General features: G+C 40.8%; 1 protein-coding gene across 1 annotated transcript; it reads right to left on the bottom strand.

Moving 5' to 3' along the window:
- Positions 1–3,790: 3,790 nt before the first annotated feature.
- Positions 3,791–4,498, bottom strand: LOC122672411 (21 kDa protein-like). Its single transcript, XM_043869891.1, has 3 exons — positions 4,474–4,498; positions 4,174–4,422; positions 3,791–4,130 (listed from the first exon to the last, which is right to left on the bottom strand). The coding sequence occupies exons 2-3, from the start codon at positions 4,404–4,406 to the stop codon at positions 3,791–3,793; spliced, it is 573 nt and encodes a 190-aa protein (XP_043725826.1). The 5' UTR covers positions 4,407–4,422; positions 4,474–4,498.
- Between the last annotated feature and the right edge of the window lie 8,590 nt (positions 4,499–13,088).

The raw sequence follows: 13,088 nt of genomic DNA, 5'->3' as shown, positions 1-13,088 counted from the left end.
TCAACAGTTTGTCCCCTTCTTGGGTGATGGCTCAAACTGCACTAAGATTCTTGGGGAAAAATCTCACTCTTGAGATATTTCCCCAACAACTACAATACTTCCAAGAGTGCATGGTGACAAAATCCATGAGTGAATTACATATAGCCCAGCCTAGACAAACTGAGCCAGAGCATGGACAAGTGGAAGTACTAGCACATCAGCACCAGTTCCGTTCCAATACCAACCAGCTCCACCCCAACACCAATCCTAATAGGTTTAAGGGGAAGGGTAAATGGAAGCTCAAGAATTTTCAAAAGGTATGACTAGAGCTTGCCACAACTGTGAAAATTTTGACCACTTTAGGATTAACTGTCCTAATCCTAAGAAGAATAACAAAAGAAATCCTGCACCTGGATCCTCATCCAACACTCAACGGAAAGAGTTCATTGGCACTGTCGAGTGCAATTTGTCTGGGGAACAGTATGAGGGATGGTGGATCGACTCAGCCGCAACTCATCATATAGCAAGGACTACACGAGGACAACAAAAGATGAAGCCTCTTGCACCTGGAGACCACAAGATCTTCATGGGAAACAACTCGTATAGCGAAGTGCAAGGTATTGCAGACTATGTGTTGGACCTTGGGAAGGCTAATTTTTGTCTTAGAGATGTAATTTATGCTCCTGACATGCGCCGGAACTTAATATATGTACCTACCCTTGTTAGGAAGGGTCTTGATGTGCACTTCACAAGAGTTGAGGTCACTATTAGACGACACGATCGCACTTTTGCTTCAGAACAATTTGTCCCTGAGCATGATTTATTTTTGTTTTCCATTATAGAGAATGCTCATAATGTAACCACCAACATTAATGGAAATGCATCTAGTTCTTTGATTTATATTGACGTTGCAAATGTGATTGATTCATAACATTTGACATATGAGATTTGGACACCCTGAAATTAAGAAAATGGAACAAATAATTAAATTGGGATTGGTTCCTAGGCTAACTAAAATAGAATATGATGCATGTGAACATTGTTTATCTGGTAAGATGACTAGGAAACCCTTTCCAGTGGGAGTGAAAGCAAAGGAACTTCTCAGAGTGGTACACTGACATTTGTTGATCGCTCAATGTGTGTACCCATATTGGAAAAACTTACTTCATCACGTTTACTGATGATTTCTCTAAATACGGGTACATTTATTTACCAAGTAGGAAAATTGAAGCATTTGAATGCTTCAGATGCTATAGAACTGAAGTGCAAAATCAATTGGGAAGAAAAATTCAGGTTTAAGAACCGATCGTGTGGAGAGTACAACTCCACTGAGTTTGAAATTTTTTGTGAGGAACATGGAATTATTAAGCAAAAGACTATGTCTTCTTTCACACCACAACAGAACGATGTGGCTGAAAGACGGAATAGAACACTACTTAATGTAGTACGTTGCATGTTATCTCACTCCACTCTCTCCAAGAAATTTTGGGAAGAGGTCATTCTCACAGTAAATTTTATCTTAAATAAAATTCCCACGAAATCTGTGGAGACTACACCCTATGAACTGTGGACAGGTAGAAAATCAAACTTAGAAAATCTAAGAAAATGGAGATCTATAGCCCATGTACTAATATCTGAGCCATATAGAAACAAGTTGGGTTCTAGAACGATCAGATGAAAATTCATAGGATATCCAGAAGGATCAAAAGGGTATAGGTTTTATCATCCTGAAAAAGGGGTCATTGAGAGTCGTGATGTGGAATTTCTAGAGAAATTAGAAGAGGAACCGCAATAGGAGGATACAGAACCCCTGCATGTTATCGATGATGATTATGGTATTGACCTTCAAGAGAAACAAGGAATTTTTTATCAAGGAACCCATGTTCCTAAAAATCAAGTTGATCTTCAAGAACAAGACCTGGAACCTAGGGTAAGTGGGAGTAAAAGAACAAGGGCTCCCACAACCTATTTAGATGACTACTACATTTATTTATGTGAACCATCTTGTCATACAGTTAACACGGGTGCAGAAGAAGTAGTCGATCCCGTAACCTATAGCGAAGCGATTAAATCACAAGAATCAGGTGAATGGTTAAATGCCATGTGGGAGGAAATTGATTCTATTACAAAGAATCAAGTATGGGAACTTTGTGACCTACCAAAGGGTAGAAATGCCATAGGTTGCAAATGGGTGCTTAAGAAAAAGGTCAAAGTAGATGGGTCTGTTGATAAACAAGGCCCGTTTAGTCGCAAAAGGTTATACCCAAAAGAGAATAATAGACTACCAAGAAACTTATTCACCAGTAGCAAAATTTACCTCTATTAGATTGATATTAACACTAGTTGCACATCTGGACTTAAAATTGTTTCAGAAGGACGTGAAACCCACTTTTCTAAATGGCAAGTTGAAAGAGACCATATATATGTGACAACCTAAAGGTTTTCAGGTAATGGGATAGGAAGATAAAGTATATAGACTTAAAAAGTCTTTGTACGGTCTAAAACAGTCCTCACGTCAGTAGTATCTTGTATTCCACAAAACGATGTTTAAGTTAGGATTCGTGGCAAATAAGTTGAACAACTGTGTGTATATTTTGAAGAGTGAGAGTAGTTTCACTATACTCTCGTTGTATGTTGACGACATACTATTGGATGAAAATAACTTGTATATGTTGAACAAAATCAAGTTTGAACTCAGTAATAAATTTGAAATGAAGGATATAGGGGAAGCATCTTATATTCTAGGAATTCAAATTTTTAGAGATAGAATACAACGTATATTGTGTTTGAGTTTAGAAAAATACTTGAGTTCTGTGTTGAAAAGATTCGGGATGCACAATTGCAATCCCTTATCAACTCCAATTGTTTTGGGAAAGGCTTTATCGAAAAGCCAATGCCCTCAAGAAGGACAAGAAAAGTTAAACGTACCTTATGCTCAAGCAATAAGTAGTTTGATGTACATCATGTTGTGTACACGACCAGATTTGACCTATCCAGTCTGATTGGTAAGTAGATACCAAAGTAATCTTGGTTCTGCTCATTGGGAAGCAGTGAAGAGGTTTATGAAGTACATCAAAGGAACTAAACACTTGAAATCATGTTTTCAAGCGAAAAAACTTGAGGTCATTGGATACTCTGACACTGACTTTGGAGGGGACAGAGATGACTGTAAATCCACTTATGATCATGTGTTTATATATGGAGGTGCGACTGTTTCTTGAGGTAGCAAGAAATAGGGGTGTGTTGCTAGGAACACACAGGAAGCTGAGTACATTGCTTGTAGTATGGCAACTACTCATGTTGTCTGGTTAAGACGGTTCTTAATGGAATTTGGGCTAGATCTTGTAAATGGACCAGTGGAAATATTCTATGATAATCAATGCACAGTGGCACAAATAGCTCAAAGGAAAAACATGTAGAAATACAATACCACTATATACGAGATATAGTAGAAAAAGATAAAATTAAAGTAACCTATATACCTACGAGCGACATGGTAGCCAATCCCCTCACAAAGGGAGTACGTGCTGAAGCTTACATTAAGCATGTGAATTTAATGGGACTTAGAGCAATCTAAGTCTGGAATTTGAACTTAAATGTTCGGAATATATAAGGAACTTAGAACAGTCTAAGTCTTGAAAAGGAACTGAATGTTCCCCATCATGAGAATGAAATTATTTTTTTTATTGTTCTTGGAAATGAAGTTTTATGACGGAAGCTCTTGGAAATGAGAACTAAGAATATGCATTCAGCCAACATGGCCAAGTGGGAGATGTTGAGGATCAGACCACGTTGGCCTCATCCAATGGGCTTATCCAACGTCATTGTTAGTTATCTCGTGTAGAAAGGAATGTGTAGAGAAATTAGGAATGGCCAATTCCTGATTGAGAGGGTCAGTGATCTTAACATTTTCGTTCATGGAATCTCCAGCAAAACCATCCATGCATGAATTTTTCTCTGTTAATGTTGGACTCACCCATGTCTGTATGTTGCTCATGTGAAGCCCAAAATTAGAGCCACCAAGATAACCCATCTCCCCCAGAGAATTCCGAAGCTCATCAATGGAATTACTCACACGCATGGCAGCAACTTCCCTGGGCTTCATTCCATGACTCTTAGACAGAGTTGACATCATTGTTGAAGTGGAGCGACTACTTGGTTTCCAAGGCTAACAGAGAGGGTTGTGTTTGTAACACCTTGGGGTTAGTTTGAATTATAGCTGCATAGATGGAAAGAGAGTTGAAGCACAATGGTGGATGGGTTGTGGAACCGCAAGACCTTCTTAAGAACTGGGTGTCTGTTTTTCTGGGAGTAACTCTCACATCCAAACAAGAGTTCATGGTAGAACCCATTACCAACACAATGAGAATACCAGCTGCAAAAACATAGTAAGTGGATAATTGTCTACAACTACTAACTTGTTCCATCTCTCTCTCTCTCTCTCTCTCAAACACAAAGACCCTTAAAACAGATAGCATGAGTTTTGAGGCTCACCTCTCTATCTCTCTCTCTAAAATAGATTGACTGAATTTTTTGTGATAAGTACAAAAAAGAGGTCCAATTTATAGAGTAAGTTTAGGTCCCATAAGAATTAATAATTGGAAAAAGGTAGATTTGATGGTTGGTATAACACTCCCCAGTGACACAGAGGAGTCTAAAGAGAAGGTTAGTCTAGTTCTTTATCCTGACATTGAGGGAGGCAATAAACGGATTAGCATAGCCATTTGATTGCTTTATGGGTTTGGCTCTTAGGTCTCAAGTTGACAACTTAGGTTGCAATTTGGTACAAATCCATTAGAGGATTATGGTTTGTAATTTCGGGATCAGATTGATCGATTCATCTGGATAAGATTGGTATCGATCGAGGCCGATCTCAAATATTGATCGATCCGATATCGATTCACTGGTACGATTAAAATGTAAAAAATTTAATAAAACCAATTTTGGTTAAAAAGTAGGGGCGATTCCATCCAATTTAGACCGATTCAGAGCGTTTGGATCGGTTTCGAATTGGTAACGACCGAGGCCAATCCCAATTTTTGGTTTTTTTTTTTTTTTTTTTTTTTTTTTTTGGTAAGGATTTTTTATACCTTAAACCATGTGGAGGAGTTGACGTGGGACATTAGTACAACTGGAACATTGAGGTAGGGGATAACTAAAGGCATTTGTGTTAGTTTGTGGGCCTAGCTCTTGGGCTTCAAGTTGACAACTTGGGTTGCAATTTGGTCCAAATCTATCGAAGTACCAGAAGTCGCTCTCTTTTTAACGTTGTGTACACATTGGATAAGGTAAGTGATTCATTAGTATGAGGAAACCTAACGAGATGTCGGCAGTGAACCACTTTGTAATGCTTACTTATTAGGGAGGGTAATCTTGGAATATCACACTATATAAAGGTATTTTTAGGTTTAAGTGAATATATTAAGGCTGATGTCATCACTTAACATTGTTTTTTCATGGATTGAGTACTGTTGCATTAGGGTTTTTTTCCTTTTCCCTTTTTTTCCACTGCTGCGAGTATTTGTTCCTTATCCGCCGCTGTTCGTGTTTCTTGTCTACCGCCGTGCGTGTTAATTTATCCGCCATCAGTGCGTGTCTTTTCTTTTCTCCCAATTCCTCCTCACCTCTTCCACCATGATCATCGAAACCCCCAATGAAGAAGATGCCAACACCGACAACGATGCCGACAACGATGACAAATCTATGGGGGGACGACGAGCTCCTACTTATGTCGTGTGTTTGGCGCATGAGCAGGTAAGCCCACCAGCAACAGCAACAGCATCATTAGCCGTCGATGCACACCCAAATGATGCCGACGCCATCGTCGACATGATCTGTTCTTGCGTACAGTAGATGTTGTGCTTGCTCATCCACTGATGCTTCACTTATGGCTACACCGACCAAAAGCTCTCGGTCTTCATTCAAGTTCTATTGGGCAGCATTTCAGATCCTTGGGTGCATTGCCTTCACCTCCTCTTCAAGGATGAACAGGCCTCGGTGACAAAGCTCAAGCTGCCAGCGGCTACTCTGATGTTGGTGTTGCATCCAATTCGATGCTTACCGTGTTGAAATCGTATAGGGCTTACCAGATTCAAGTGCTGATGTGGGACGAGATGCTTATTGTTTGTTGCAGATGGTTTGTCGCCGCTGCCGCTCTGTGAGATCTCAAAGTCTCAAGCCAGCGAACTCATCGATGTGTTTCAAGCTTCCAACGCCGTTGAATCCCTGAAGCAGAAGGAGTTGGTCATCCAACGGCAGGGGCTCATGCCCACTACCGATGCTGTCAGCCGTATCCTTACCCCTTCCCTTCCCCCCCCCCAAAGAAAATCCTTGTTTATGTGTGGTTTGTTGGGGGGTTTTTTGCCAATACAGGCAATCAATCTCTTTTGTTGTGATCCAAGTCCAGGTTTCAATCTTTGGTCTCTATTTGGATAACAACGAGGGGCTGCTGGAGGGTTTTTCTTTTCTATTCATGTGTGTATTTACAAGTAAAGCTGATTCTGGTGCAAATGACAACGTGGTTACCATCGGCTCGGATGACTCAATGGTCGTTCAATCTTCACCAACCACTTTCTGTCGCCGGACGATGCTCCACTCGCCAATCCAGCAGATCCTTATAGATCTGTTCGAAAGTAGGCTGTGGCAGCAACTTTGGTGGTCTTCTTGCCATCAATCGAAGTTCCACTCGGCGATCCATCAGACCTTTGTCTCTCCGGCATGTCTGTTTGAAAGTAGGTTGTGGTAGTATGTCGGCGCACATGGGCAGTGTAGATTTGTTTTGTTCATCAAGTATGAGGACCCCTTTCTTGGCACATTAGTGCATGCACCTAAACTTTGTTGTATTTACAGCTTGTTCTCTAAGGATGTGTTTGTAAATCAACCCCTAGCCTGGATAACCCAGTCAATGGCATGTGAGACCAGGTTAATTTCCACTCCTTGGTTTTGGATACTGTGTATTCATTCCTTGTGTTTATCATGTCCTCTATCTATGTTATGTATTTTGATTTCTTTTGTTTGGCATTGGGCGCGAATGAATGAATAGCCTATTTCTACCAAAAAAAGATTGGGTACGGTTGATAGAATCTTTCCATTTTAGGGAGGGAAATGTTATTATTCGATATGCAGGGGAGGGGACTATCATTAAGGTTTCAGCTGGTTCATATGGTGATGCTGCTGGTCATGATTCAATGGATGAAACTTAAGGGTTTGCTTCGATGCTCCCGACCTTAAACTCCTGACTATGGCTTTCAAACCTATTTGGGAGCCCCTACTCGAGTAAAGGTAATGTAGTCCTAGATAGGTAGGAGACCTACTAGGAGCCAAACAACAGGATCAAATAACAAAAGAGGTTGCTGATTCGAATGGACAGCACTAGGATTTAGGTCAATTCCTAGGGTTTGGTTTGGATATTGGGAAAGGGGTTTATAGGGTATTAATGGGCAGGTCTAGGGGGTCAATATGGTATAAAAAGGTTAGGATTTGGATGAGTTTTGAAATTCTGTAATTTTGGGCAGAATTGAATTTTAGGGTTTTGGGTTTGGGTTTTAATGGAGCAAGGAGATGAAGGGGTTAGAGTGGGAGTTTGGGGCTGAAACTTGGATCGAGTATCAACAATGATGTAAGGGATGTATGCTGAAAGTTTGGTTTGAAACTGATGGACAGATTTGGAGTTATGGAGGTTTCCTAGTAGAAGTAGAAGAGAGGGGTAGAACTATAATTTTAGACAATCGGCTGGGTGGATGATGCTGAAATTTGAATCGAGTCTCTCTTAGGGTTTGAGGAAGACTTGATCAAATTTTTAGCAGATTCTAATGGTTAGATTTGGCTGGGCAGAATTCTCACGAAAATCACCTTGTATGTGACCTTCTAGAAGGAAGAAGAATAGTTGCAGAATTTCTTACTTGTTACAGGTCTTCAATGGCAGCAACTTTGAAGATGAACAATGGGGTCTTCCGATCTTCACAATGCAAGGAGTCGATTGGAGATCCACCAATCCCTTCCACCTTGAGATCCACAAGGATATACACTCACAAGAGCAGCAGCAATGGCAGCAAGCATAAAGCTAATTTTTATTAATCAAATTCGTATTCAATACATGGCCCCCTTAGAACCTTATATAAAAGACTCAAAATTAGACTTAGACACTAAAAAGGAATGGCCTAACCCAATCCTTAACCTATTAGCTAACTTAAACTGACTAGGAAGCTGAAATAGACTCAAAATAGAGTCCTAATAACTTAAAAACAACTTAACTACTTAAAATAAAAGAAGATTCCCTACTAGCCAATAGGATATAAGAACCTCTTAGCCAATAGGATCACTTCACTTAAATTAGACTAATTGAACCAATTGGATGCAACCAATTTAAACCGGTTCAATTAAAAACACTAAATAAAAACTAAGTATTGGGCTAATCCCGTATGCAACCTATGTACCCCTATTTTAGGCCTAGAAAAGTGGCATATTACATTAGAAACCCATGGGATCAAAGGCCCAACATGTATGTAACCCAACCCTAGACTTATTCCTAGTGAAACAAGCCCTATTTGGTGATGAATCTGCATCAAAAGGCAGCTCAGATGCTTTCTCTAATGTTTCCTTTGTCACAGATGCCTCAGGTTTGAGGTCCGGGATAGAACGTCATTTGGCCGCTGGCGGCTGTCTTCCTTCCCACAGCAGCTACTGCCTCCCCTGTAGTCATCAGCTCGTTCTCTTGTCTTTAATCTGAAAGGTAGATCCCTACAAAGCGTTTGAACAGCAGTTACTGGGATGGTCAGCTACAACCACTCTTGTTCGAGTTAGCAATCTGTCCTCTCATCTTCCAGCTATTCTATTTGTAATTTTCCCTTGTATATATATATATACTGTTTATATACATGATTTAGAGCTTTTTACCTAGCCACCTAGATCAAGCTAGTCAATTTTCAAGTAATTCTACAATGTATGTTAGTATCTATGACTAGTTAGTAGGACTAGTAAGCCTAGGAGTGGCCTAAATAGAAGGAGACCGACTATCAGGCGAGCGTGGCTGGGTTCCTAACATCTTCCCAGCCCGTAACTTGAACTTACCCACAGGTCTGAAGTGACTTTTGTCTTATCCATTAGAATCAATTCTCTCTCCCCCCCCCCCCCCCAAAAAAAAGAAGACATTTATAGATCCTAGACCTTTATCTAGGTGGCGACTTCAAAAAGAAGAAGAACCATTTGGCCCTCTCTCTTCCCACATGAGAAACAACTGCTAGCTCGGTTGGTTAGAGGCATTGCAAGTTGAGTGCATGCCCCTCAGGAGGTCAAGGGATCAACTCTCCTGGATTGCAAGTTGTGCCAAAAAAAGGCACCTCTCTCTCCCCTCCCTCCCTTCCCCCTTAGTTGTAGATTGTGGGTTTGTCTTAGCCTTCCCCCTTAGCTTGTAGTTGGCCTGTGGACCCTTCAGTAGGATAGACCAAAAAAAAAAAATAGCAGGGTTCCCCATGGTGTAATTCCCGTATACCCACAGTTGTCGGTGTGGTTAGTATGTTTCTTGCCAATACTGGCAAAGATTACTGGACAACAATGAAATTTATATTCGGATACCTCAAAGCCTCATGGAAATTTTGTTTGTATTTTGGAGGCTCAAAACCTGCAATACCTTGTTTCACAGATACATATATGATTAGTGACTTGGACACCACGAAGTCCACTTTAGGTGACTTGTTCACTTTTGGATGGGGACCTATATTATGGCAATCTAAGCTGCAAAAGTATGCTTCTCTACCTACCACAGAAGTCAAGTATATAGGAGCCACTAAAGCCGACAAAGAGTATTTGTGGTTAAAGAGATCTCTTCAAGAGTTAGGCTTGAAGCAGCTTAGATATGTGGTGGTGTGTGACAATCAGAGTGCTAGGAATTTAAGAATGCTACCCATCACTCTAGAACCAAACATAGATTTTTTTTTTTTTTTGGGGGTGGGGGTGGAATTGGAAGCTTTTATATAATTTTCTCTAAGGAGGGGGGGGGGAAACTAGGGAGGGGGGAAGGGAATCGTTATCCCCTCCAATTCATTGCCTGCTCCAAAGAGGGCAGTATGTTTGGGTAGGGGGTAGGGTTGTTATTTCGGCTCCTATGTGAGGAATTGGAGAAAATTGGAGCGGGCAGCGAATTGGAGGTGATAATTGTTAGGGGAGAAGGTAACAGTCAGGAGACTCGAACTCGAGACCTCCTGGTGAGCATGGAAATGAACAGCACCACAGCTCACCAACTGCGCTAGATAGCTGTTGTTCAAACACATTGATGTTAAGTACCACTAGATACAAAAAGTGTTAGAGAATGGAGTGATGGTTTGAGAAGGTTCATACCAATCAGAATCCATCAGACATGATTACAAAGACAATGCCAAAGAAGAAACATGAACTATGCAAAGACTTCCCAGTATGGATGCCATGTGAACACCAAATCCGGGGGAACCCTCATGGATTTGGAGGAGAAGATTGGTGTGGGGTCCATACCATGACATGGACCCACACATGTTTGCTTCCACAATCCACTTTACCAAGTATCCTTTATTAAAAATGGACACAAAGAGATAGAATGGGGTATGTGAGTCATGAGAATAAGACAAAAAAAAAGGGAACATAGTTTTTTGAAAAGGGTTTTGCCTCGAGAGGGTTTTCTAACTTTCTGAAAGCCAAATCAGATGGTATTTGAAGCCCCCTGAAGAAGAAGAGCATATTCCTAGCAAGACTATTTCTCACAAGGTCATGGTTTTGGTTAGTTCTTTGTCCTCCAACCTCGAGGTTCTCTACTGAAATGCCGAAACTATAGTGGCTTGATTATCGAATCATCTTCAACTTGTTGGAAGTTTTTCTTGAGTTTCTTGGAAAGGAAAAGACCAAAGGTTGGTGGTGATTTGTGATGTACCCTTTTATCTCCTATATTAGTTATTGTTCTCTCATATTTTGTTGTAAACCTCAAATTTTGGGCAAAAGCTTGAGAAGAAAAATTCGTGTAATATTGTTATTAATTAACAGATCTCTCTCGGATTTATCCCGTGGTTTTTCCCTTTAGTGTTGTGGTTAGCTTTGTGGTTGCTTGTTTCTTTCTTTGCTTCCAGCATTTGCCAACGCATGTTTATAGATTGTTTTATCTTTGACTCATACATAGAGCTTCTGGCCTTACTTCGCAACAGAAATTGCTTGTTATCAAGAGCACGGGTGAGAAGCAAGGCAGGGATTGGGTGCACAAAGCATCCTGAGAGCAGGCAAGGGGTGAACTGATTGATCCATTCTCGATTAAGATGGGGGCTTCCTGTGGAAGGCTTCTAGGGGCCTTCATGTGGATGTAGAGCCTCGCAAAGGCCAAGCACTCCCTTCTCCCTATTTTCTCATTGGTGCAAAGGGGAGTGCCAAGAACGCTTGCAAACTGCCCTGAGGATTTGCTAGATCACAAGTGAAGATTTTATCCAGGGAAGTTAACCCATAGAAGCAGCTCAGACTGAACTGGTTTCCTAGGGCTAAATTGGGTTTTTTTTTGGGGGGGGGGGGGGGGGGATTGGTTTGAGGGGGGTATTTTTATCTACTCCATTTCCTGCCCGCTTTCCCCAAGTTCCTCTAATAGGGAAAAAGATATTGTGCAGCCGTGGCAGGAACTGCACAGGTGCAGCATCGCTAAACGACAACAAAAACAGGGGTAAGGTAGTTATTTCATAGGTGGGTCCCACCTGGGCCCCACATGTGAAATGACCCCCCCCTTATTTGGGGTGATTTTCGTGTTGCACCCACCACAACTGTACCAGAACCAAGTTCCTCTAATAGAGGTGGGTGGACCCCACCCGGACAGTGTGTTCAAGCAGGGGTAGGGTGGTGATTTATGCCCCTCTCTATTAGAGAAACATGGAGAGGAATTAATATTTTATACATGGGCATCAAAGAAAATCATTATTGTCCACAAAATATCAATTAAGTTCGTCTCATGTTCACAAGACAATTGAATAACTTCTTTTAATTAACAGTTGCCTAGTGCAGTTGGTGAGCTGTGGTGCGCTTCATGCCCATGCTCACCAGGAGGTCTCGAGTACGAGTCTCCTGACTGGTACCTTTCCCCTTCCTATTTCCCCCCCCCCCCCCTCCTAAAAAGAAAAAAAAACTATTTTTTCATTAATAAAATTTTAAGGACTTGCCCAGGTCCCAGATAAGGTTTGGGCTAAAAAAAAAAAAAAAAAAAACCCTTGGGAAAATGGGCCTGCCGAGGAAATGGAGCAGGTAAAAGTCCGGTGAAGGGGTGGGAGGCATTGGACCAAGACCAAGCACCCACGACCACCTTCCCCTAATACTCTGAGAGTCAAAGACAAGCATGCCATTGGCTAAGGTGAAGATATACAACTCACAAACTATAGTCCAATACATTGCATCGAATTAAATTAACACTTTCTATTTGATGACGAAGCTAAATTTAACTGTTGGTGATGGTATAGCATCTGTCCACTCCATTTGGAACGTGGAGAGTAATATGGTCATATTGATCACTAGATTAGAGAATGAGGACTAATCAAAATTGCAGACGCACCATAGGCAGTTCATCCCCTCACACTAATGTTAATGGATGCCTTTCTACTCATACGAGATTATTAATAATATTTGCTTAATCCAAGTACCGCAAGATTGGTGAAAATTTTGTAAAAAGATAAAAATCCAATAAGAAACATGCAAGAAAATGACAGTTCTGAAAAATAATTAGTAGTAATCAATTTCAAATTATTAAAAAAAAAATTGTTTTTATTAACGTTTTAAAGGTTCAGATTTGCATGGAGAAGGTTTGGGCTGAAAGACAAGTTCAGAGACAATGACAGCTCTATTTCTAAATTGTTCTCTCACAAGGTTGGGCCCATAGTACAGCCGCATGTACTGGGCCACTGGATCTATAAACCATTAAAAGAGAGTTGAGCGGGGCATCACATTCTCAAATCATCAAAAAAGAGAGATAACATCAATCCAATATGCAAACAACCGTTTGTATTTAAAAAAAAAAATGTAAATCTTAGTGCCAGTCACCGTTCAAAGCAAAACTTCACAAGTAACTTACAGATAGGCAGCAACTGCCCCAAACCCAACACCTCCCCACCCCCCCAAACAAA

This window comes from Telopea speciosissima, chromosome 8, assembly GCF_018873765.1.
Source record: "Telopea speciosissima isolate NSW1024214 ecotype Mountain lineage chromosome 8, Tspe_v1, whole genome shotgun sequence".
In the NCBI taxonomy this organism is placed as follows: Eukaryota; Viridiplantae; Streptophyta; class Magnoliopsida; order Proteales; family Proteaceae; genus Telopea; species Telopea speciosissima.
This window is presented reverse-complemented; position numbering and strand designations above follow the sequence as displayed.